Raw genomic sequence first — 27,071 nt, forward strand, 5'->3', positions numbered from 1 at the left:
AGACCTCCACTGTTAGATCCCTTTCCCCACAATCCCCTTGTCTCTTGACCCAGAGCACTTCCGCTTGCCCCTCTGACCCCATTTTGCTGGCAGAGAATGTGTATTGCGCCTTGACATAAAGCGCCACACCCCCATCTTTCCTTCCTTCTCTATCCCACCTGTAAAGCCTGTAGGCCTACAGCCCCCAGTGCTAACTGCCCAGTTGTGGGATGAATCCCACCAAGTTTCTGTAAGCCCTATTATGTCTGGGTCTGAACTGGCTATTCTGAGGGCGAGTTCCTCCTGCTTATTCCCTATACTACGAGCACTGGTACATAGGCATTTAAGGCCATGCCTAGCTGCGTTTGCCACCCTCCGATTTGGGAGACTGTTTGGACCCCTGTTTCTTATCTGGGCACTCCTTGCATTTGTCCCTGTCTTGCGTGGGTGGTGTCTCCTTGTCTTCCTGAGGCCCCCCTCCCCTAGCAATGCTAGTTTAAAGCTTGCCGTACAAGATCAGCCAAGCTGGAAGAGAAGATATGCTTGCATTTAGGAGAGAGGTGAAGCCCTTCCGCCCCAGCAAGCCCCCCGCCTGAAAGCATGGGTCATTATCAAAGAACCCAAGGCCTGCCTGGCGGCACTAACTGTGCTGGTTGACCTCACCAATGCAGGCCTCGTGTCGTCATCCCCGCCTAGTCACTGGGAGAAGAGAGGAGAATACCACCTGCGCCCCCCATCTCCTTAAGTTTGTCCCTCAAAGCGATACCTTTTTTTAGACCACCTGGAAAATGGCCAGAAAACTGTCCTTTTCTGCAAGCTTTTGGGATCAAAGTCCCTTGGTCAGACTCTGAGAAAAGTGTAGTTGGTACAAGATGGTGAAAAGTCTCCATAGGTAAGAAATAAACTTCATTTTTGCACAGAGGGAGCTGAAGATGGAAGGATGTCCCTCTGGGTCCATGAGAGTGTCTTTGTGAGCTGTGTTGAGTAGCTGTCTGATGTGTTGATCAGGTAGAATTCCTTCCCTGGAGGTGTCAGTCGGCAGGCAGGGAGGTAAAAAAAAACTTCCTTGTTGTTCTGCAATGAAGTTTAAATCCAAAATCGGCTAAGATTCGGGATTTTCTGTTTCAGGGGTGTACTTGGTATCTGTGTTGGCTACCAATCTCAGCACTTTGGCTAAGATCAAGCATTTTTAGCACCAAGGATAGGGTGTCAGGTTTGGCTATGGCTTTTTCAGTGTTGACATGATATTGTATTACCTCCAGGTCTAGTGCCAGTTTCCTGTGGAGGAAACATTCCCTCCTATCCTTTTTGAAGGGCCAAAATAACACACGAAAAAAGAGTTCCCATCAGCATGTTTGCCAAACATAGACCATTATTTTATAGTCCTGCTAAGTATTGGTTGTATTTAATCAACTTCATAGTTGACAGCAGTTTAATGATAGACAATGTATTTAATACGGTTTCCTTGTATGCAAATATAATATGAGGGGGTTTTCACCCCATGCTGACTGGAGGAAAAAATCTTGTCTTGCATTTGAGTATATACAGTATTTACTGTGTCTGCACTTGAACACGTGACTCTCACATTGGACTCTTCAGTCATCTACAGACTGACTGATTAATTCCATATATATATTGTGGGACTACTGCTGACAGTATTTGTATCCCTTCTAGACTAGTTATCTTTCTGTTGGCACTGGATTTATGACCTGGCTATCTTGTTCTGGGAAGACCCAAACTCTCAGACTAACCATGACTTCTCCATTCAATAATTGGCAAATGTATTGATACACAGTGATAGCAGATAAGAATAATGGACGTAAGACAAACAAAATATCCCCCTCCCCAAACTCTGTATCTACCAGTCCTAGGACAGTCACAGAGGGAAGGTATGTCTGTCCAGTATGTGAGCTTCACCCGGTGCTTCTTTCTTGAATGTCAGATGCCAGCAGCCTGGAGGTTGAGGGCCAAAGCCCACCCCGCTCAGTGGGGTGGGTGAGACAGGTTGGTGGTATGCTCTCTGTCCATGGTGGCCTTGGGTTCCCCTCTCAGGGGCCCTTTTCTGCTCTGAAATTCCCCCTTTTGTATTCTTTTCCTCCTCTAATGGCTCTTCATTCCCAGGCGCTGTTGATTTGTCTCCCTGTAGTCATCATACTGTCCACGTTGTGTTCTGTCAACATATTCCTTTGTTTCCCCAGCCCATCACATACATACGTCTTAATTTGGTCATTTACCGGTGTCTTAATTTGGTCTGTCTACCAAAACCAGAAACCCCAAGGGCTGTGCAGTTGGGCACCGTGACCTGGTGCCAATGCTGCAGATTCCCTTATCTCTGTTTGGTTACACTGTTCATGTTATGGAACAGTGTAGTACATGTCTTCAAATTCCCAGACTGTCTGTCTGATGGCTTCAGACACAGTGGGTCTTGAAGGAAACTGTGTCGCAAACAGCTTTTAGAAACCAATTAACCCTTGCCATTCCCCTGGATCATTATTCTAATCCATATTTACTTTACCTACAAGCCAGTTCCCAAAAGCAAACACCTAAATATAATTTCTCTACCCATCACCTTCTAGAACAGGAAACTCTGGAAGATTACTGACAGTAGACAAAATTAGGATTATGATTTTATAGCTAGATAGGGCTGAGCTGCCCTGACTTTTTAATGATTATTTACTACTTACTCAAGATCATCTCTGCTTAGGTTACCATCAAACTCATCTCCATCAATAGAACAGAAACAAGAGAAGAAAGAAAAAAAGTCTGAATCAATATCACTCTGATTTACAGAGTTTATAGCAGTGCCTTACTCGTCCTATGAGGAAAAGCTCAGAAGATGAGCAATAGGGTGTGGAGCCTGACACTGCATTTGCATCAAACACTGGCCTACAGGGATTTAAACTGATTCCTAATAGATAGCTTTTACTTGGCCTATGTGAAAATAATGGCATGGGTTCAGCAGAGTCCATACTGGACAAATAGATCTATTTACATAAAAATAAACCCCACCCCCACAATTACTCTTCTGAGCAATTAAAATGGATAATTCATTTATGCAAATAAAATTTGGTGTCTGTATCATCTCTCACTCCCAGGAAACTGTCCCTTCAAGTCATGGTTGATACATCTTGGCATACTAGAGATTGGATAGACAGGGGACTGCAGTCTCTGGGGTTGTCAGATCAGCAGCCTCCACTAGCTACTCAGTTCATTTTTTAAAAATCAGCTTAAGAGAAAAATATATGTTGAATCGACACAAGCCAGACTGTAGCTTGTAAACCACATAGCGTAGCTTTAGGGACCTTGACGGGGAGGAGGCGGGGGGGAGGGGATACATGCTTCCATGATTTAGTTTGCATTGCTGCTGCTCTTGGCAGATAGAAAGTGTAGTCTTCATGCATACTTCAAGGTGGAAGCCTTCAAAAATACTGCAGGGGAATGAGAACAAGGCACAGAGACATCTCAGTCTACCACTAAAGGAACCAAACCATGGTATCTCTAAATCAATCAGGGAGGTCTTCACAAAGGCAGCATATGTCTTCACAAAGGTTTTTTGGCTAGCCCTGGATAAGCAGGTACAGAAAAACTGCTTGAAGCTCCTGACAGTTAAAATAGGTTTTGTTTATCAGCAGTATCGCTTTTAAAAGCAATCAAGAAAAATATCCAATTAGGGAGAAAAAAATTATGACATACTTAACCTTAGGTGGCAACAGAGAATCCTACATGTCTCCTTTTATTGCTAGCAGAGGAGAACTACATCTGCCATTCACAGGATAAATAGAAGGGAGCCTGATGTAAGATATATGTAGAGAGGGTATAACTAAATGAGTCAACCCTCTGGAAGTCAGGGGAAAACAGGTAAGTTTTAGATACTAATATGTAAATCTGGCTTTCTCTGGAAATACCACCTTTCATATTCAAGATCAAGTGTGGTGCCTGTTCGAAAATGTATCGGCTACTAACTGCTGTTAGAGAACAGTATCGCATCTTGTACCTACATAGGAAGTATCACGGGAGCATAGTAAGTCTTTTTCATTTCTGCTTTCTCTCGTAAGTGTTTCACCACAGGGAAAAGATGAGTGAAAAGGAAGAATGGAATCTGTTTGGCTAGACTGGATTGCTGAAAGTTATTAAATTAAGCTATTTTAAATAATATCAGATGTGGGCATGGAAATCATGCTGTCCAAATCTGCTGATGATACCAAGTTGTGGGGCAAGATGGGCACGCTGGAGGGGAGGGACAGAATCCAGCTAGATCTAGGCAGGTTACAGATGTGGGCAGATGAGAATATGATGGAATTCAACACAGACGAGTGCAGAGTACTGCATCTAGGGAGGAGGAACCAGCAACACACCTATAGCTGGGGAACACCCTTCTTATCAATACAGTGGCAGAAAGGGATCTTGGAGTCATTATTGATTCCAGGATGAATATGAGCTGCCAATGCGAGGAAGTGGTCAGTAAGGCTAACTGCACTTTGTTGTCCATCTACAGATGCATCACAAGCAGGTCCAGGGAGGTGATCCTTCTCTTCTATGTGGCATTGGTCAGGCCACAGTTGGAATACTGTGTCCCATTCTGGGCATCGCACTTCAGGAGGGATATGACTAATCTTGAGAGGGTCCAGAGAAGGGCCACTCACATGGTCAGGTCAGGCTCTACGAAGAGAGGCTGAAGGGCCTGAATCTATTCAGCCTCCACAAGAGAAGACTGAGAGGGGATCTCGTGGCCATTTGCAAACTCACTGGGGGGGGACCAGCGGAAATTGGATGAGCCTGTGTTCCCCCAGGCACCACCGGGGGTTACTAGGAATAGCAGCCACAAATTGTTAGAGAGAAGGTTCAGGCTGGACATCAGGAGACATTACTTTACAATTAGGGCTGCCAGGCTCTGGAATAGACTCCCAAGGGAGGTGGTGCTCTCTCCTACCTTGGGGGTCTTCAAGAGGAGGCTGGATAGATATATGGCTGGGGTGTTATGATCCCAGCACCCATTCCTGCCCAGGGCAGGGGGTGGGACCTGCTGATCTGTTTAGGTCCCTTCCGGCACACTGAAGTGCTCTGGGTTAGAATACGAGGAAGTTGAAGGGAAAGAGACTTAATGGTGGGGGTCTACTACAGACCACCCAACCAAGGGGAAGAGCTAGACCGGGAATTCTTAAGTCAGCTCTGGAGGTAGTTAGGTCAAAGGATGGGGTCATCATGGGTGACCTGAACTTTTCAGACATCTGCTGGGAAGAGCAGTCAGCCAGGTCTGACTGCTCACGTAGGTTCCTAGCTCAGATACAGGACCTCCACCTAACCCAGGAGGAGCACAGGCCTACCAGGGTAGATGCCTTGTTGAATCTGGTCCTGGCCATGGGTGATGACCTGGTGAGGGGTCTGCGGGTGCTCAACCACCTGGGTGAGAGTGATCATTGCCTGGTGGAATTCACCCTCCAGTGCAAGGTGGCAAAGGCCTGCAGCAAGGCAGCAGCCCTGGACTTCAGAAGGGTGGATTTCAATGAGATAAGGAGAATAGCCAGGGAGGCACTGAGGTCCCAGAGTGGAGGGGAGTCGGGTGTCCAGGAAGAGTGTTCGCTCCTTAAGGAGACGATCCTCCAAGCCCAAAGGGAGGTAATCCCAACACAGATCAAAGGGGGCAGGAGGGCGCAAAAGCTCCCATGGCTCACCAAAAGCATCCGGGAACGTCTCCTAGCTAAAAAGGAGGCGTACACCCAATAGAAGGGAGAGGCCATCACCAGGGAGGATTATACTGTGGTTGATCGAGGCTGCAGGGGGGAAGTCAGGAAGGCCAAGGCGGAGCTGGAACTGGGACTAGCTACCCAAATCAAGGACAACAAGAAGTCCTTTTTTAAATACATAGGGGGCAAAAAGAAGATACCAGGTAACGTGGGGCTCCTGCAAGACACACTAGGAAATCTGGTCATCATACCAGATGACAAAGCTAACCTATTTAACAACTTCTTTGCCTCCATTTTTCTGAGCAGGGACCAGATCAGCCGCAGCACCAGGCCCCCCTCAGGCCCCAGGGGAGGTGCACCTAGGCCAAGGGTGAGGGAGGATCTAGTCAGGGAACTTCTGGAGGGACTGGACATATTTAAATCAGCTGGTCCTGACAATCTCCACCCCAGTGCTGAGGGAATTAGCTGAGATCATTGCGGGACCCCTGGGATGGTTTTATGAGCACTCGTGGTGCTCTGGGGTAGTGCCAGAGGACTGGAAGAGGAGCCAACATGGTTCCCACCTTCAAAAAATGGAGGAAGGAGGACCCAGGAAACTATAGGCCAGTTAGTTTTACCTTGATCCTGGGTAAGCTTTTTGAGAGAATTATCCTGGCACATGTCCACAAGGGGCCAGCAGGGGAGGTTATTCTTAGGGGCAACCAACATGGGTTCATTAGAGACAGATCCTGTCAGACCAAGCCGGTGGCCTTCTATGACCAGCTTACAAAATCCTTTGATGCAGGGGTAGCAGTGGACATAGTCTTTCTGGACTTTAGGAAGGCCTTAGACACTGTCTCTCACCCCATTCTCATTAAAAAACTGTGGGACTAGGTTGTCAACACATACACAGTCAAATGGGTCACTAACTGGCTGGAGGACCACACCCAGAGAGTGGTGGTGGATGGGTTATTTGCAACCTGGAGGATGTGAGTGGTGGGGTCCCCCAAGGCTCGGTCCTCAGGCCTGCACTGTTCAACATCTTCATCAGTGACTTGGACGAGGGGGTAAAAATTTGCTGATGACACCAAGATGTGGGGGGATGTGGGTACGCTAGAAGGGAGGAATAAGTTGAATTCGGACCTAGACAGGTAACAGGGGTGGGCGGACGAGAACAGGATGGGTTTCAACACTGACAAGTGCAAGGTGATGCACCTGGAGAGGAAGAACCAGCAGCATACCTACAGGCTGGGGAACTCCCTTCTCGTCAGTGCAGAGGCAGAAAAGGATCTTGGAGTCATAACTGATGCCAAGATGAACACGGGCTGGCAGTGTGGGGATGCAGTCAGGAAGGCCAACCGCACCTTGTCATGCATCCACAGATGCATCTCAAGCAGGTCCAGGGAGGTGATACTCCCCCTCTATGCAGCACTGGTCAGGCCGCGGCTGGAGTACTGCATCCAGTCCTGGGCACTGCACTTCAAGAGGGATGTGGACAACATGGAGAGGGTCCAGAGGAGGGCCACTTGCATGATCGGGGGCAGCAGGGCAGGCCCTATGAGGAGAAGCTACAGGACCTGAACCTGTTCAGTCTCCACAAGAGAAGGCTGAGGGGGGATCTAGTGGCCTGTTATAAACTAGTCAGGGGGGGATCAGCAGGCATTGGGGGAGTCCCTGTTCCCCCGTGCACTGCCAGGAGTGACCAGGAATAATGGTCACAAGCTGGCAGAGGGTAGATTCAGGCTAGATATCAGGAGGCGCTACTTCACTGTCAGGGTGGCTAGGATCTGGAACCAACTTCCAAGAGAAGTGGTGCTTGCTCCTACCCTGGGGGTCTTTAAGAGGAGGCTAGATGAACACCTTGCTGGGGTCATTTGACCCCAGTACTCTTTCCTGCCATGGCGGGGGTCAGACTTGATGATCTGCTTAGGTCCATTCTGACCATAGAAACTATGAAACTATGACCCTAATCACTATGAAACTATAATATGCAACAAGATAAAAAAATTCTAACTTGTTATGGTCCATTGTCTCAGCATTCCCAAAGTGACTTCAGTGGTTCAAGCACCTACACTGAACACCTTCAAGAGTGAATTGGATGCTTATCTTGCTGGGATCCTATGACCCCAGCTGACTTCCTGCCCTTTGGGCAGGGGGCTGGACTCGATGATCTCCCAAGGTCCCTTCCAGCCCTAATGTCTATGAAATCTATGAAATAAAGGTTGCAGAAAGCTAATCTGTAATGATTCCCTGTTTAAACTGCCTCAGAACATTCCAAAACAAATCAATTCACTCCAAGATGATTTTTTTTTAAATAGGCAGGTTTCATTCAGCCATTCTGAGTGCTAAACTACGAAAAAGTAAAACTGGCATGGTTTTCTTTATTATTGTATAAGAACCCACATTAGAATATAAGATGTTTCACAAGAAAAACATAGGAGATATGTCCCAGGCATACTGAGATTGGTAGGATCTAAGCTCCCAGTCCAGCTAATATATATTTAAGTGTACATAGTCCAGTCTCTGTGTTGGCAGAATCAATGAATACAAAAGGTTTCTGGTAGCCAAACGAGATAAAATATACATCAAAAAGGGGAGGGACGAATTACTCCAGGAGTACATTACTGCAACTGAATCAAAGATCTGACCCATTTTTTTCTACTGTGATCATAAATTTATTGTTATGCAGATTACTTAAAATAGTGGGAAGTCCAAATCTGGCATTTTAAACAAACCTCACTGAGCGGAGTCTTTGCAAGACTAGCAAAATATTGTTTTCCATTTAATAAGTTAAATTATTTGAGAATTCAACTTGTAACATTTAAGCTACAGGACAACACTGGCAAAAGAAAAAAGGGATGTTGATATAAATGGTCCATGAATAAAATTTAGGCGGTAAACTAGAATAAGATGTCCAGCCACCAGAGCTGTAAGATTCTGCAACAGCCTCTCAATAGGACTAGTGGGAATAAAAAACCCTTACTAGTTTTAAGTTGAAGCTTCATACTTTTGTAAACAGGATTATGAGATATGGCTGCCTATAATAGCAGGAGATGGATTTAATGACTCAACAGGTTTCTTTCAGCTGTATATTCCTATAAAGAGAATATGTCCAGTAGCGAAACTCATGGTACACATAAACACCTTATAACACACATGTAAGCAGAGCTATGGAACTGTACAATTTTTGTGTAGTCTCAATAGTCATTAATTAGATGCTGTTTTTTACCCAGTGCAAGAAACTGAAAAGCAGAGTTGGTCAGGAATTTTTTCAACAACATTTTTATTAGAAAATGCTGGCTCACTGAACTCACAACTGTTCATGGAAAAGGTCACTTTTAATAAGTTTCTAATTTTTTAAATCCTTTGGAAAAGTAAGTTTTGAAATGGTTAAGAATGAGAAATTTTGATAAATTCTAAATAAAAATGCAATTGGGGTTCATAACTTCATTTAAAATTTAGGCTAATTGCAGTTAAGGAATTAAAAATTAAAGGCGGCAAAGCATAAAATAGAACTTTTCAAAAATATTTAAATGAAATATTTTGAGTTGACCTAACCCTTTCCCCCTCCCAGATGGTCATTTTACAAAAATTGTTGAGATCTGGCTTTACATCCTGATTTGGGAAAGGAAAAAAAAGTGACATTTAAATCAAACAAAATAGAAACAAAATCTGTGACAGAAACAAATTTCACCCAGCTCAACTCAGAGGCATCATTTGACACATCACCCTTATTGTCATTTTATAAGTATATTTTTTCTTTTCACCTGCCTGCTGACCCCTTTTAATTTACCCGTTTTTCCCCCTCTTTATTTCATGTCTTTTCTTAAAAGCTGAAAAAAATTGGATATAGAACTCAGATATTGTAGGTCTTTTTCCCCTCTTCTTTCAACCCTTACTCATGCACTGAATAGGAAAAAAGCTACATTATGCTGAAATCTTGTTCCGTTGTCCTCTGTTCAACAAAAGACAGCCGGTTAAGTCACTAAATCACAGATAGAATTTCTTTTGGAACAGGTATTAGCAACTGTCAGTCAGCACTGGATGAAGATCTCCTTTTTTTAAAGAAAGGAAAATACATTCAATTTCCTCTGTACACATGACAGAGAGCACTATGCTGTAGATACATAGATAATAAGAATCCAACATTGCTTGGACAGTGTAGTTTTAGGGGTATAATACAAGTTATGTGCTCTTGGTAGCTAAGATTTTATAGGACATTTTTAAATTAATATAGAAACAACCATCGACTAGTTCCCAGGAGACAGTAATCCATATTTTTTCAATAGAATTTTTTTCATATTCAGTTCCACTTTGACTGACTCAGAGACTTAATGACCATCTCTTAGGAAAATCCCTTTAAGATAATATGGCAAGGCCTAGAAAAGCAGCATAGAGAACAGAGCTGCCATGTACATACAGAAGTTTCTCTTTTTTGGGATTACAAAGTGATCATATCAAGTGTTGGGTTACTTCCCAGTTCTGCAAATTAAAGCATCTAGGGGAGATCACTTATTTGCACTGTAGAACTATGGAACTATGGGACCTCTGTTTCTGTATGCTGCACCTTTAGAAGGGTGTCTATCCACAAAGAGTAATGACCAGCTTGCACTCTTTGGGGAGGCAAAACATTGTGCTCACTGAGGAGGACTTTATTGTACGGTGCTTATCTTGTGATCATATTGAAAAAAGTCATTAGGTCCAAGAATATCTACTTCGGTCAATGGGCACCTTTTGATGTGACATTTGTGATGCATTTGGCAGACTCTTGAAGAACTGCCTCACATCGGTTCAGATCTTAAGTCTCCAAGTACAAAAATACTCAGATCCTGAGTTCTGGCTTGTCAGATGTGAATCTGAAGCAAAAAAATCTTACTTCATGGAAGCGGATTTTGGCCCTAGTGATGTGGCTTTGGCTTGTCCCTGTTTGGAATAGTGAGGAGTAAAACAAGATTTCCATCGTTGGCCCATACTTTAATCCTTGAAACTAACTTCCCAGAAAAGAAACTGATCCTCTTTAAATTTCAAGAGAAAATTTGTTATCCCAGGATAAGTTCTTTTTTGGAATGTTTTGAAAGAAAAAGTCAAGAAAGAAGTTACAGTGCTTAACAACATTCCCTATGATTGTCTTTTCAAAACGTTCCCTAATTTTTAGAGGCATTACAGGCCAGAACTACAGCTGATAAAGATTTGTGTAGTGCCATCAACTTTAACCAGTTGATTTCAAATACAGACAGTCCTCGACTTACGTTTCAAGTTACAATTTTTCGCACTTACGTTTCTAAATTGACACCGTTTCAACTTTACAATGCCAGTTTCAACTTCCAACGCTTGATCTGATGCGACACCATGCCAGCGAACAAGTTCACTGCGTCACTCATCTCCCTGGAGAACATCTGTCCAAACTTCCTTAGACACTTCGTTTAAGAAAGTAGACAAGACTCCAGAAAAACCTGCAGCCAAGACTCCAGAGAAGACCCCAGTCAAGAGCCCTTCAAAAAGTCCAATGAAGAGCCCTTCAAAAAGTCCAGCAAAGTCACTTCAAAGAAGTCCTTCCAAATCAATATGATTACTATTTACCATATAAATATATTAATGGAGCTATATTACTCATCTATAATTGATCGAGTACAAAATTCTGGGGTATTTTTAGTGAAAATAGGGTATCAGGCCTTGGTTCAGGAACCAATCCCCCATTTATAACATTGTTTCTTATGAGAAAATTGGTTCCGAGTTACAACGTTTTGATTTAAGACACGGTTTTCAGGAACCAATTGTGTTGCAAGTCCGAGGACTGCCTGTACTGATTGACATCTGATGCAGATTTGGCTCACCAGGCCTGAAAAATAGTTAAGCCTGTTTGCCTTCCTGAGAAGTACCTTTTAGTAGCTTTATGTGGGAATAGGGGGGAAAATACATATTTACAGGATTAGAAGAGCTTGAGCTGGGATGTACATAACAGAGTGAGAAAGAACAGTGCTTACACACTAGAGCAGGGGAATGCAGAAGATGAACAGGAAAGTTGACCCGAATTCTGGATCAGAACTGGAAGGCTTGTCATTCCTCCTTTTCCCCAACCCAGCAGGGTTAAGAATTACACACGCCCAGCCCCAAACCACAAACCAAGGCGCCAATGGCAAAGTGATCACCTTGCTACAGTTACAGAAGACATTTGGACTTTGTGCTTGTTTGACTTTTTTCCCCAGGCTGAAGCACATCAACTTTGGTTTAAAAACAGTGAAAGCAAAACATCATACTTGAAAAAAGCCAGACTTCCTGTACATTCGACAAACATGGTCTCTGCAGGGGGTCTTTAAATTGGCAGGACACAGTATTTCCTCATTCATGTCCTTGTTTGCTCCCTCTCCAATCACTGGACGTTGTGGCTTGGGCCACATTGTCTAGATTTCTTTTCATACTCACCCACAGCACTGTATATTATTACTTTATGTGTTGCCTGTAAATAGAGGTAGCTGCTTTCCAATTCAGGTTGAAGCTAGTTTGCCATTATCAGTTTGCTTTTAACACATCTCCCTTCATCTCCACAATCAGGCTGGGGTGGGGGGCGCAATTCTAATTACATGTCTGTGGGAAGCATGACTAAAAATGTACATGTTCATCAAGAAAATGTGGTAGGTCCAATTCAGGCTGTATGAAAGACTGTCTAGTCCCTCGAGGTGAGGAAAAATCTCATCTGGGGATAGAATGTGTATGGGGGTTTTGTTTAAATTAATACAGCGATTGTTTGACCATTGCCATGTTGTAGAGGCTGACGGTAACTTTTTGGGATGAGAAGACCTACCTCTGAGCAATAACCTTTGATTAGTTGATTTAAATAAATGGGCAGCTGTCTTTTCCCAACCTCACACCACAGTAGACATGAACAGATATATTCAACTGAAAATGTTTTGACAGCAAATGGCTGGTTTAAAATATAATTCACGGCAAATTCTGCAAACGCTTTAATACAAAATTAGCTTCTTTCTCTCTCTCTCTCATTTTTTGGACAAAACTGGCTTTCCATTCACCCCTTCATTGCTTTTCCCCCTCCTTCCTCCCTCACTCTATTTTCCGGGGGGGGCGGGGGAGGAGGGGTGAAGGGGAATACAAATTAATGGAGGAATAAAACATCAGAAACGTTTGGGTTATTTAGTTTCAGTTTCTCGTGGAAAGAAAAATTACGCCCTCCCCCCCCGGACACTTAAGAGAGATTTTTCGATATGTCCAGTGGAAAAATACTGTTACTTTTCAACCACTTCAGTCCCAGAATCGTGATCATCTTTCTGGTTCCTGATGCAGCTCCATTGAGCTGGTCAAAAATGCTAATGGTTTTCCAAAAGGATGGGCAAACAAACATTGCATAGATAGATATCTTTAAGGTCCATTGGTATTGTAACTGAATGACAGCCTGGCACAGAACCACAAGTTGTGCAGAGGCTTTAAAAGTTACTGACTCGCCTACCCCACCAGCCAAAAAAAAGGAAGGAAAAAAAGAGAAAGCAGCAGCAAGGTAACCTATTAGGCTGATACCAAAAAGGTGCCTGCATATTTTCCCTGCCTCTGTCTTACAACTATAAATCTGGGGGGGAAATGCTGGACTGAAGAACACTGTGTACTTATGAAGAATCATAAATGTGTGCTAATATTTTACTGCTAAACAAATGAAGATTTGTAAGCACTCCCACCAACTTCAGTCTGTGCTACTATTGTTTTTCAATGATTGGGCGAGGGACGTGCAGGCCTGAAGGATGAAGAATGTTAGAAAAACTGAAACATTACTGTATTGATTGGCCTTTGATGTCTGTGAAGTTAGGTCTTGTCTCTGATCCTTTGAAGGACACATTCTATCAAGCTTTTAATACAAACCTATTTCAAAAAGAAATGTTTTAATGTACCAAAAATCATTTGAAAAAGGTTTGGGGTTAAAGCAGTTACTGCTGCCCTCAGGGCTGCAACCTGAAGCCCCCAACTTGATGTACATGCAGAACAATCAAAAAATGAACCTTGGTGTAAGAAAGAAAATTGAGGCTTACCCACTGATGGCTTGTTCACATGCAAGGATTTATGCCACTGTGAAACAGAAATTTTTTTGTGTAACCACTTCAGGGCAAATGGGTCCAAATGAACAGCAAGCCTTGTCTTCTCTCCAGTTCACTGCTTGCATATAAGGAGAATTTCCCTCAAAGTAGGCACTTAGTACTATGGGTACCTGACTCACAATTCTTTGTACTGCTGCCATGGCCGTGTACTGAGGGGCTGTTTCCATAGGACATGGTGGGATAGGTACAGAAAGGCACCTAGTCTAAAAATCCCTTGGTTCCTCTTTTCCAGTCCCATGATCCACTTCTTTTTAAGTAGTTGGCACCATCTGCAAGGATCATTCCTAGATCATTCTGAATGTGGGAGTGCTCTATACCCAGCCATTTTGGTCAATGTATCTAGCATGCTGTTGCAGAAGGGCTGCAGCTTTGCAAGCCAACTACCATATTGCCAAGCAGTTTTGGAAGTGGTTTCTGGAGCAGCAGAAAGTTTAGCTTCCCTTTCTCCACATGCAATTGGATCTAAAGACAATTGGAAGGGATGTTTGTTTAAACAACTTCAGTCTGTGCAGCATTCTTCCTGGGACTGAGAAATAAGCATGCCCAGGTGGGAGAGGACTATGAGGGTGACCAGTACTGGCTGTACACCACAAAATGGCAAAGCATGCTTCCTGGGAATCTGTGTCCTAAAGCTGCAGAGGTAGCACAGCAATAGGATGAGTCCAAAGTATTAAGTGTAGCTGGGAGTACAATTTTGGTCCCTCCCCTGATTGTGGGCCACCTTCAAATCCCTAGTTTTGCTAGAGGACCATATAGTGTCTCACCACCTCCTTCACAGAAGTGCCTTCAGACCTGGTTTTTGTGACTGCTCCTGGCAATTTCCTAGGTTTATCACTGCTCCCTCAGCATGAAAAGTCCCAGCAACTTGTAACTCAACCTGTGCAGAGCAAGACAAGTAGGCATGGCAGAAGATTAACCAGGTAGAAGCTGTGAGTGTCCTACCAAACTGTTCAAGGGTATAGGTTGTAGCCGTGTTGGTCTAAGGACACAGGCAGAGAAGGTTCTTTGGGTAAATCAGGTATATTTTATTGGACCAACTAAAATAGTAAGAAAAATTTCTCTTTGCAAGCTTTCAGCTACAAATACCCTTCATCGGGCTGAGGAAGCATCTGCAGTTGGTCTGTGCTCTTTCTGGATGGAATAGAAGCCAGAGGCCGGTACGCATGCAAGAAAACCAGTCAGTGAAAATGTAAACTGAGGCAGTAAATGGGTGAGAGACCAAGGGGTATGGTGGTGGGATGGTAGACTTCTCATCACCAGGTCTACATAATTGTTGACTCCTAGAGCATCTGGGTGCAAAGAGGAAACACCTGGCCAGATGCCAACATTTACACAGGGAGCTAACATGCTGTCCCTTTGACCTTAAAATAATCTAATTACTGATTAGAGTAACCTTCTAGCCCCTACAGTACTTCGGAATAGAGGTGTGCTCACAAACGCTGCACTCACATATGATGTTCTTCTGGTTGGAGCAGCGGCAGTAACTGCAATGCAAACATTTACTTCATGTGGGTGCAGCTTTATAAAATGATGCAATGTGGTTTACCCAAGTATGTGTTCATGCACAGGGCTTCCCTGCCCAAGCTGACTCAGGCACTGTTGTGGTTTGAATGAACTATCATTGAAAATGGTGGGTGTAACGTTTATCCTTCATGTGAAGACAGCTATAAGAAATGGTTAGACCCCTTTATGAACCAACAGGAGTCACCACTCTGAGTACATATCACTACACAAAGAAAAAATATATGGGGACAACTCAGGGATTTGTGGGAGAGCAAGCTGGCTATGTATTACTGTAGCAGAGACCTGTGTGTACATGTGTGTGAAGGAGAAACATCTCAGGAATGCAAAGGAGCAGAAAACCAGGCACAGTTTGAACAAACCCTGAGTCCATAGCCTTCTGAGAAGCCTAGAGAGAGCACATTAGGATGAGTGCTAGCTGAAAGAGCTTAGTTTCTTTGTTCTCAGCTTCATCTCATCTTTGATAACAGGTACTTTGTACACTCCTTGTAAAGAAACAAGAATTGCTTTGAAAACACCCAATTCTGTTGTCAATTTCTTCTTCGAACAGGAACAGCCCGTGGGACCTTGGACTTCGATTAACTGCTTAGGTTAAAAGGAATAATGTTATTAAATATAAATGAAGAGCAAAAATAGTGAAAAGTATTAATTCTAGTTCTTCCGGTTTTCGTTCCTCACTGAAAGAAATGGGCTTTTAGGATTTTGTTGGGTTTGGGTTTTTTTGTACCTTCTTTTACATAGAAGTGGCAAAGTTTTGGGGTAGGCCTCTATTTTCACCCCCTGTAAAATAAGTAATAATGCATGAAAAGCAATATTAGGTATTCTTTAATGTATTGGTTAGCATGTTGAAGACTATCCTGTATTGGATGGAATGCTAGCACTAAACGGGCATGTCTGTGCATGCATGAATGCACATTAGGCTGCCCTAATGCGCAGTAGCACAAGCACACACTTTTTTGGTGACGCTTAGCCTATTTTACAGCACATTAGTGTTAATTGCATGAATTATTACATGCTGCTTTAATGCACAATAAAATAGGCTAGGGGTTTTTAACCTATTTTTAGTCTAAGTACACCTGACATCCAGACACTGAGCGGAGGCGGGGTGGTGGTGTGCAGTCAGATGTCAAGAGGAGGGGTAGGGAGGAGCATGTGGCTGGATGCCAAGCAGGGAGGCAGGGATGGTGCGTGGGTGGGAACGGAGTGCTGTTGCCTTCCAGGAGCAGGGCTGGGGTGGGGAAGCTCAGTGGGTTGGGGTAAGGGCAGCAGCGTCCTCTGCGGGACGGGGAAGCTCACCGGACTGGTGTGCGGTGGCAGTGGCTGCCATATGCAAGCTTTCCCACCCTGCAGAGGGGCGCCACTGCCCTCGGTCTACCCTTGTTCCTGGGAGGTAGCAGTGCTCCATCCCCACCCGCCCATATGTACACCCTAGGACTGATCCAAGTACCCCCAGAGGTATACGTACCTCCCGGTTGACAACCCCTGAAATAGGTTATTGTGTATTAAAGTGCATGTGTAGACATGCCCAGCATGTGGCATGTTGTAAAGCAGGGATGGCTTGTGCTTTCAGAGCAAAGACTGAGTTTTAATTCAGTTTATTTTTTATATTTATATCCCACCCTATCAAAAAGACTCAGAGCCTTTATGATGGTGAAGTTCTGGATGGCTAGTGCGATGAGTGTTGAGTGTGGCAGGCCACAGATGTTACAGCCTGATCCCTGGCTGAAATCAGCTCTGCTCTCACCCACTTGGTACATTAATACTATTCTGTTCTTTCTAAAAGTAGGAATAAGTTGCCTGGTGGCTGTGAATAAAAGCCACTGGTCCAGATTGCTGAATCCATGATATTCATGTGCATCTACAAGGCTTTCTCTCCATAATTAATCCCTATTACGCCTTAATCAGTCTCATAGTTTCATAGTTAGCAGGGTTGGAAGGGACCTGAGCAGATCATCAAGTCCGACCCCCTGCCTTGGCAGGAAAGAGTACTGGGGTTAAACGACCCCAGCAAGGTGTTCATCTAACCTCCTCTTAAAGACCCCCAGGGTAGAAGCCAGCACTTCGCTTGGAAGTTGGTTCCAGATCCTAGCCGCCCTGACCGTGAAGTAACACCTCCTGATGTCTAGCCTGAATCTACTCTCTACCAGCTTGTGAATGTTATTCCTGGTCACTCCTGGTAGTGCTCGGGGGAACAGGGACTCCCCCAATGCCTGCTGATCCCCCCTGACTAGTTTGCAACAGGCCACAAGATCCCCCCTCAGCCTTCTCTTGTAGAGGCTGAACAGGTTCAGGTCCCGTAGCCTCTCCTCGTAGGGACTGCCCCTGCTGCCCCCGATCATGCGAGTGGCCCTCCTCTGGACCCTCTCCATGTTGTCCACATTCCTCTTGAAGTGCAGCCTCCAGAACTGGACGCAGTACTCCAGCTGCGGCCTGACTAGCGTCGCATAGAGCGGGGGATCACCTCCCTGGACCTGCTTGAGATGCATCTGTGGATGCGTGACAAGGTGCGGTTGGCCTTCCTGACTGCATCCCCACACTGCTGGCCCATGTTCATCTTGGCATCAATGACTCCAAGATCCTTTTCTGCCTCTGTACTGATGAGAAGGGAGTTCCCCAGCCTGTAGGTATGCTGCTGGTTCTTCCTCCCCAGGTGCATCACCTTGCACTTGTCAGTGTTGACGGAAGACCCACAAATCAACCTATCATTTTTCAGAGGTAAACAGTCACATCTGTGTTTATTGTTTTAAGCTGGTTGTACAGTCCATGCATACATGTACCCCTCACCAAGTTTTAGCTTGTGAGTTTTTTTTTAATCTCCACACTTTCCCTTAGCCTTGGCTAACAAAGAGCACCTTGGTATTTCCCCGTCTCCTTTATTCCTTGTATTCAAATCTCTTTGAATTCAAATCTCTCACCTTATTTTCATCCCTTTCATTATGTTGTTCTGCTTTATAACAAGGCCACAGAAGTGTTTATCAGTGTCTCTCTCAGCCTGATTATTGAAATTCATTATCTTCTGATCTCCCAATCTCTGCAGGTACTGCAGCTAGCACGCTGTACTGCTGCTCAGAGTTCTTAATGGAACTACTTTCGTTGATCATATTATTTCTATCTTATCTCCTCACTGTTTACTAGCAAGTTTTCACCTTGATTCCATGGTATTGTCACCAAACCATGTTGAAATTGATGGTAATAACAAACATCATGCTTTTTGAAACTCCTACGCCTTTTTTTTTTTCTACCTAGGGATTTATTAAGTTCTCCCAAAATATTTTAGGAACAGTTTAAGCACTGTGGAAGGATCCTCAAAAAGTTAGTTCAAATAAGCAACCAAATTTAAATACAAACCCTGAACCATTTGAGGTTTGCTGATCTCCCTAACGTTGAGATGTGATCCTCTGCTTATTTTAGGTGCTGGCTACAACCAGAGTGGTTTCTTACTTTCAACATGCCAGCAGAATTGTTTTCAAAGCTTTCCATGAGCAGTAGCAGTTATGTGCAGGCAAATCTGTCCCTTGCAAAGTAGTGAGGTTAAGGGAAGCATCCAATAACTGTCCCAAGGTTCCACTTCTGTTAGGATGGGATTTTTATCTTTTTAGGCTCATGGTAATTATGTGCTCTAGTCTGCCAACTTGAAGACCTGAGGCAAACCAGCACAGAGGGTTCTAAACCTTTCATTTCAAACACCATCTATAATTAAAACATTGTTTCCAGCCACAGCTCAATGCACAAGATGCACTTACTCAAATTGGTGTGCAAGCTCTCAAACAGACACAGAAAAAGCAAAAAGGAAACACCCTGCATGCTTAACTGCCAGCTCCTCTAAATCCCTATGAAATGAACATTACATCCAATGCAATAATAAAATGAGAGAAGACTTAAGGTAGGAAAGGTAAAAAGGGCAGGAGTGAAGATGCAGAGAATAGTAGGTCAAATTCCTCTCCTGGTTGCACCAAGTAAACCTCATTGAAGTATCTGACATCAGACGAGGCATTAACAGGCCTGGCTGCTATGCTTTGCTTTCTAACTGCAGGGGATGATAGTTTGGTCTTACATGAATGTTCTCCAGTTGCCTGGAATGACAACTGTATTTGTGATGGGTGGAGGCCAGATGACTCAGGGACTGAAGTCATAGGGAACAGACCCTTTCATTTTTAACAGGTCAGCTGTTGAAAATACAGTCTGAGTTAGCCGCAACAAAAACTTAACTCAGTCACAGGTGTGGAGTGAGAGGCTCAGTCTGGTTACTACTGGGTAAGTGTCTGTATAATTACTGGTAGCATCAGTGGAGAAACCAAAGGACTGAATGGGCCTGGACCCTGACCCACCCTTTTGCTGGTAAAGTGATCTCACCAGGTCAGCTCTCAGGCATATTAATAGGGTTTGTGGGGCAGTTTGCAATGCCAGTCTATGCTGAGTGTCTCTTCTGTTTCTATAAACTTTTGATCTGTCTAGGAATATAAAGCAAGTACCTTCCATAAGGACTAAATCCTAAGGAAAAGATAGAAATTAAGGCTGCAGAGTTATTTAGAATTCAGTGTTGGTAGCAGCGACTTTTCCACGTGTGGTAGCCTGGCCACAGCCTCAGTTTCTCTTTCCTCAGTCTGTGACAATTTGAGTTGCAATCTAAGCATTAACAAATCAACTCCTACTGAACTGGATTCTTCATCCGAGGCTTATGAAAAAAAGAAAAAAAAGCTTTATATTTGTATTGCTATTAATGATCAAACGATAAAAATGTGATATACAAGATCAGTTGAGCACATCTCCAGAATCATGTCACAGCAAAAAAGGGACAAAGCTACACAGAAACATTTCCCTCTGGGTGAAAGGAGACAACAGATGTAACACCCTACTCATCAATACCCCATGCTGAGCCTATGGCCTGTGCTGGTATGTTTCTTTTGTGAATGATCCATGCAATCACAGAATGTGAAAACTACAAAAGCATGTAAACAGAACTAAGGAGAATCCAATGTTACAAATTATTTGATCCCCACATTTTCAGCAACTAATGCAAGCTCATATAAATATCCTGTGAAACCTCATGGTATGGAGACCACAGCAGGGAACAGCAAGGAGAGGAGGTAAGTTCCAATCCATCCTCAGCCATGATTAACAATAGGCAAGGCACTTAAGTAACTTTTAATCTTGGATACCTCCATATTTGTTGTTCAATTTCAGCTGCTAAGAGTCTATGCACCTGCATCTTCCATTAGTATAGGTTGGGTGAGAAAAGTCAAACCATGTCTCCGGTTGGACATGCAACACTGAAGGTACTCATGATTAAAGGCCACTTCTGAAAATATTAGATCACCCTCTCCATGTTTCAGTTTCCTGAAAAAGGAATGGAGTCTTTTATAACCTGCTTGAAACCCATCTGGAAGGTACAGATCAAATTGCATCTTTGTAGTACCAACAAGAGGATTCCCCCCACCACACACAATGACAATTAGCTGATACATGTATCTATAACTATCACATTTCCCAATGGGGTTTGTAGTTGTATGCTTTGAGACCCTCTGGCCAATTGTCTCATTGCTCTTCAATAAGTGTTAGCATGCTCAAAAGACTTACACAGCAAATTACATTAGTGGCAGGAGAGACAATGCTTTTGATGAGCACCTATTACAAACACAGTTAGCATGGAAGAGTATCTACCATGCTGGTAACAGGCATAGTTAGAGGCTCCTGTCTAAGAAAAGGCTAGGACTTCTTGGTTCTCCCAATGGAACATGCCACATAAGATGGCCACATGCCTGCATCCCATCACAAAGAAGGATATACTCAGTCTCCAGGCACAATATAGTCATGTTTCTAGACAACCTCTGCATGTTTACAGTAATAGCATAGAATACATAGCAAAAACTGCCTCCCAAAACCTGGGTTGAAAACAATGCTCGTGAACACAATGGACTAAAAACACTGGCCAGAACTAATCAAAGTGCAGAAAGGCGCAAAAAGGCAGGGGTTGGTTACCTATGGCCCACAGAACCATTAGATCCAGCCTACAACGCAGGAGCTTTGGTGACCGTGGCAGAAGAAGTGTGGGGGGCAAAGAGGTTGCATGGGCTGCACTGCTCTACACCATGGCAAGGTACTTCACCTACGCTGAACTGCAGCTGGGTGGTGGAGAGAAGCTGTGGCAGGAAGAAGCAGTAGCTGTGGCAGTGGCCAGGTACTAGCACCAGCCTCTACTGGGTCTGAGCTGGGTCATTCTGACCTGCCACTGGATTGGCTAAACTCCACCATAAAGGATTTCTCTAAAACCTCTACTAATATCACTCAGCCCTGACTTACAGCTCCCCCTGCCATTATAGTACCAGCTGTGACTAAGATGCCAGACTTGGTGTGCTAGTACAATACCTCCCTTGCGCTGTGATGCCAATTGTACCAAACTGTGGAGCTGTGTTGTGAACTGGGGTCTAGGAGAAAAATAATCACACTCCATTTGTAATGTCCTTAAGGTGAACAGAAAAACCAGGTTATTATCTGCCGCTCTGCCACCCAGTGGAAAGGCCCAGTAATAGCAGCCTCCCCTGATCCCTCTCTTACAAACCACAGTGTAATATACATTGGTGTACTGTGGGGCTGGTGATCATCTGTCCGTGTCTTTTATGTCTCCATATTCTAATTAACTGCATCTATTATTAAAATATTTTTTCCTTTTCTTGCCTCTGTATTGAACATTTTATTCTCTCTTGGATATTGTACTTTGCTAAAATTTGTGTGTGTAGGGGGGGAGGAGGAGGGAAAGAAAGGAACAACAGTTTCAGATCACATTCAGATTAGATACAATCTGACATGTCGGGGAGGACATAAAGCAAAGAAGTCTATAAAAAACAAGATGTTTGACTTCATGCAGCATGGATCCAGTTAATTCCTATTTGGAATGAATGTAAATTTTATTAGTTGAGCACAAGAGCGAGCAGAGCTCACTGTTGGACAGAAAGTGGAAAAGTGAGTTTTGAGGCAAAATCTGCATGGAGGGAGAGAGGCTGCCTGTAGACAGTACCAGGGAAGCCATTCAGGTTGCAACAGGCACATCACTTTGAGAAGGGGAGGGAACTGCAGTATGACTCTGTAAATGCTGTGAAAGTAGCATCTTCTGTTGATCCATACTCAAGTACCCAGCTCCCTGGGAGTTTCATAAATAGGTTGCACCAAAACAGAAACATTCATTTTGGCTGAAAAATTCACTGGAAGCAGAAAACATCACAAAAAAAAGGATTAAAACAGTAGCCGGTTAAAACTGTCTCCTTAAATTTGTACATACATGCATGTTACAATATTAGAAGGAAGAACTGCACCTCACATACTGGATGAAGAAGGTTCTACTATTTTGCTAGTTCACATAAAACTAGCAATGCTCTTCAAGGACAGTAACTGCCAAATTAAACTGAGGTTTTCCACTAGGAAAACTGCTGCCTGCACCAGCATATTGATAAAATGATTACAGAAATCTGACTGCAGCTAAATGAACATTATTAAAACAATTACCTGCTGACGCTGCTAGAGGCAAGGTGCTGGAAATAAAACAAAAGAACATTACATATCCAAAACCATGTCCACTGTTCCCTAACAGCTCATAATTCTGTGGAGTCATTCCAAAATGAAAAGGCCCTGAGCCTGAGATTATACTGCAGCTCTGAGCCAGCATGCGTCTGGTCACACATGTCTAGACTGCGGCATTGTCACATTAGGGTGACAACTTGTGGTACTGACAGGTTGAGTTGCTAGATGTCATCAAAATTTTGAACAGTGGCCACTGAAAACTACCATGGAAGTGAGACTCTGACATCCCCAGTGGAGAATGAACTAATCTTTGAGATGTAATATACACAGTCTTTGAAAACTCACACTAAAGTTCTTTATTTCACCATAGGTCTCAGATTTATTGTAAGTGAATCACTTATCCATTGACTTGGATTGTTCATTGATGATATCTCTTATCTTCCACCCACTCATGTTTGTCCTTGACACTGAACTGAAAGACTGAAAAGTCCAGTCACTGCCATTAAGAGACCTTGATCCCATGGATATCAGAGTGAGCAGGCTCAGTCAGGATGACTTGGAACTAAGAGCCTTCTGTTGTGCCTGGACAGTTATGGAGTCTTCCCATGGACGAGGTCCTCTGATGTTCTTCCAGTCATCAAAGGTAGAGTTTTGCATTTTCTGTAGATAAACAATAGAAAACAAATGCTGTTAGTGAGAGAACTCCAGTGCTTTATATGGTGAAGTTTTCAAATTCATTTGCTTTCTATACAAGGAATTTGATATGATCCTTTCCTTTATTAGCTTTCATCTTTTCCCTTAAACTTTCATCTGAGACCAAATGAAATTCTGTGAGAAGAAATTCTACAGCCATAAGAAAAAAAGAACTCAGAATTATCATGTAGTAAAATAATCCCAGTAGAAGTTATAATTCAGTGTGACAATAACTGCAACTCCTTGTTGGTATTCAAGGAAGAGAACATTACAGCAACTAAGTATGACATAAACAAGTTCTGTATTCACATACACACTCCCCCAGCCAAATTCTTTATTTCAGGAGGTGGGTGGGAGGCAAAAGGTACAGCCTTGGGATTGATGGCAAGAGGTATGCTGCCCATACAGAATGGGCCTGTTATGGAAGACATATTTATAGAGTTGGGAGCATTAGGAATAAAGCAATGCCTTCTCTAAGTACTCTAATACTCTTGTTTAAAAGAAAAGTATGCATTACTTCCTAGAATCTTCCCAGATAAGGGAAGTGGCATCATGGCCATGTTCCCAACTCACTCGCCCTGTTCCTCATAGGGGTAAGGAACACACAGCTTGTACTACTAGACAAAGAATGTCTAGACTTTGGCCCCTCAGTTGGGTTCCTCATACAGTTCTGTGACTGGGAACAGAGAAGAAATGGCTATTTTTCTGACCTCACCTGCAAGGTACACCTGCTGCAGAAGATAAAAGGAATGTTTTGATTCTCCAAGGATGTGGCTGTAGAAACATATTGGCCCATGACGCTTTAGTTGTAGCTATGGAGAAGCTACATACATTTTGCAGTCTAGTTATTAAAGCTGTTTGGGTCCCATTCAAAAGGAGCCAAGGAAAGCTTGTCTATATCCAGTACATTTCAATGCAGTTGCATTTTAATGCAAAGTTACTTCCACCAACTTGGGGCATGCTCTTCTGACTCCTGCTTTCTTTTAATGTGCAAGAATGGCTGTGAAGTACAATATACAGCCCTATCCCCAAAATTTTTCCCACCCACCAGCTTGAGTCTGGATTACTGCTCCTCTCTGCCTCCAACTCTCTCCCCTTCATTGTGGAGATGTTAGATTCTAGACTCTTTCACAGTGCTATGGTCAGGCACTTCTCCCACTGAAAACCATGAGTCCTACTCACACACTGTCTTTAGAGTGAAGACAGCTGACGAATGGCAGTATAGTTTTCCATCAGGTGCAAACTCAGAAACTCTTTACAGCCAGTACTACAGACCTTTGCCAACAAACTTACGAAGGAGTTTGCAACATTACCCAACAGTTTCACACTGATGGGAGTATGGGCATTCCAGGTGTTACTAAAGTAGAGAATACTGCCTCTTAGCTAAAGCATATATTTTGTTGTGAGACCCAAATGCCTTATTCACAATGAGAATTTCATTTCAGCAAGTGCCATAGACATATGCCAGAAGGCACAACACCTGTCCTGAGCCTGTGATCTAATTTGCCCATTAATGAATCATCCAAACAAATGACAAACACTGAGGGACTAGAATAACAATCACAAAATAATTCAACAGCTCTAGCAGGACAGGCCCGGTACAGACACACAGAATGTTTTTGCCACTTCTGTAACTTGAGGAAGTCTCAATGAGATTAGTCAGATTTCAAAAGAAATTAAACAAGATTGCAAAGACAACACATATATAGACCCACCAGACTTCTGACACAAAGTAGGAGGCAGCTGAATTTTTCACGTAGCAGAGTGAGTTAACATGAGCATTTTCTGAAAACTGTCTTTGCTCCTTTATTCGTATAATGATTAGCTGGCCCTTCATTTCAACTGGAAGGGATCTGAATTGACACAGGGAAGAGGAGGGGTGGAGTTTAGAGAAGGTGGCCCATCATACCATGTATTAAATGCCATCAACTGTAATTATCAAAGACAGAATTCAACACCTGAATCAAATGGAAGATGCAAGGAAAAACATTGAAAAGAGCCTTGTGCTTTCTGAGAGGGAAAGCATCCTGATTTTATTAAATCAGGTATGATGCAGCTGTAGGTTTAGATGCGCTTACCCTTAACATCTGGTTCTTTAACTCTGGAAATGTTCAGAGTTATTTTTGATGAACAGTTACTGCAATTAAAATATTTGCACTGAAACATCAAGACTCCATAGACTGTGTAAAGTAGCAACAGAAGTAAGATGCCTCATAGAGAATGGTCTTGAACCAAAGGTTATACTAATTTGTACGGGAAGTGTTAGAAAATTGTTGCAAAGATCAATCTCAAGATAAAGAATTTTCTACAGCGGAAGTTCATTCAAATAAATGCCATACTGGAAGAAATTAATGCAAGAACACCTTTTGGCAGCAATGGTTCCAACTGTAGTTATATCAGAGGTCCTGAAAAAACATTCTAAATTATTAATAGGACTATCATTCAAGGGATATCTAAATCAATTTGAATGGGTCAAATTAGAGAGTCAGTGAGCCTACTAATTCAGTTTATCTCTATCAATTAAAATTTAAGGAGTCACATGTTCTAGTCAAGTCCAAGGATACCATATGTTTGTTTGCTTGTGTGTTATTTTATGGAGATCATTACAATTCTGTGACATCCACGATGGTAGTAACTGATATTCTAAGTGACATGTGGCAGAATCTGCACCTGCTGGCAGCTGAGAAGGGATGTGTGTCTGTCCAGGCACGCTTCTGGAACGACTAGTGATTTTCCAAGATCAATGTTGTCATCAAAGATTTTTGTTAAGTGTGTGGTGCTTTGAATTAAGATAGATAAATATCAGATTTGAAAGAGGACCTGAAAGCTCTGATTATCTGGTTCTTCACAGTAACCATTAGTACCTGAGTAGGATAGGGGGATAACTCTGCAAAACCAGAACTCTCCTACTCAACACAGTGGTGCAAATATTTTGCACTGACTTGGCACAGGGTTAACGATTACACCACATGCAAGGCAATAGAGAATAAGGGTTTGTGCACCGACAGTGCAATTCTTAAATGTCTGCTATATTTTACACGTATTTCAATATTTCAGGAAAAGGTGAACCCTACGTAAAAGAATACATGGATTCCAATCCGACATCAATTCCAGAAGACACACAAGCCTGTGACAGAACACTTTAACCTCCCTGGACATCTATCAATGACCCCAGAGTAGTTGTTCATAAACAACAGAAATTAAAAAACTTATATGCAGAATTGCAGAATGAGAAATGATCCACAGCCTGGACTGTATAAGTGTGGTCTCAGCAGAGATTCTGAATTCTTATCCTATTACCTGAACTAGCTTTTATAACCCCAAGGTCCCTCAATGGATCAACTGCTTTGATTCCTTTTGATCTCTTCAACCTGTTTTTGCCTCTCCCGGTGCCCCCTCCTATCCTTTCCTCATCCTTTTCTCTATATTTTATATTTAAATTACTTCAGTCCCTTCTGTTTAGTATTCCTTCTCTCTGCAAGTCCATTCATAGCATCTGACCAAGTAGGCTGTCATTTACAATAACGTATTGTTCTCTGAATTAGTTAGTCTTTAAGGCGCTATCTTACCCTGCCTTCTGACTGCTATATTTTAAAGTAGA

At 43.1% G+C, this 27,071-nt stretch overlaps 1 protein-coding gene across 1 annotated transcript in view; it reads right to left on the reverse strand.

Moving 5' to 3' along the window:
• Nucleotides 1-23,109: 23,109 nt before the first annotated feature.
• COX16 (cytochrome c oxidase assembly factor COX16) overlaps nt 23,110-27,071 on the reverse strand; it is an 81,449-nt gene continuing 77,487 nt past the window's right edge. Inside the window, exon 4 of the mRNA XM_090033252.1 lies at nt 23,110-23,437. Within this exon, the coding sequence (XP_089889378.1) occupies nt 23,324-23,437 (114 nt within the window). The 3' untranslated portion in view covers nt 23,110-23,323. The remainder of the gene's footprint in view (nt 23,438-27,071) is intronic.

This window comes from Crocodylus siamensis, chromosome 2 (assembly GCF_052110815.1).
Source record: "Crocodylus siamensis isolate JL-2025a chromosome 2, ASM5211081v1, whole genome shotgun sequence".
Lineage (NCBI taxonomy): Eukaryota > Metazoa > Chordata > Crocodylia > Crocodylidae > Crocodylus > Crocodylus siamensis.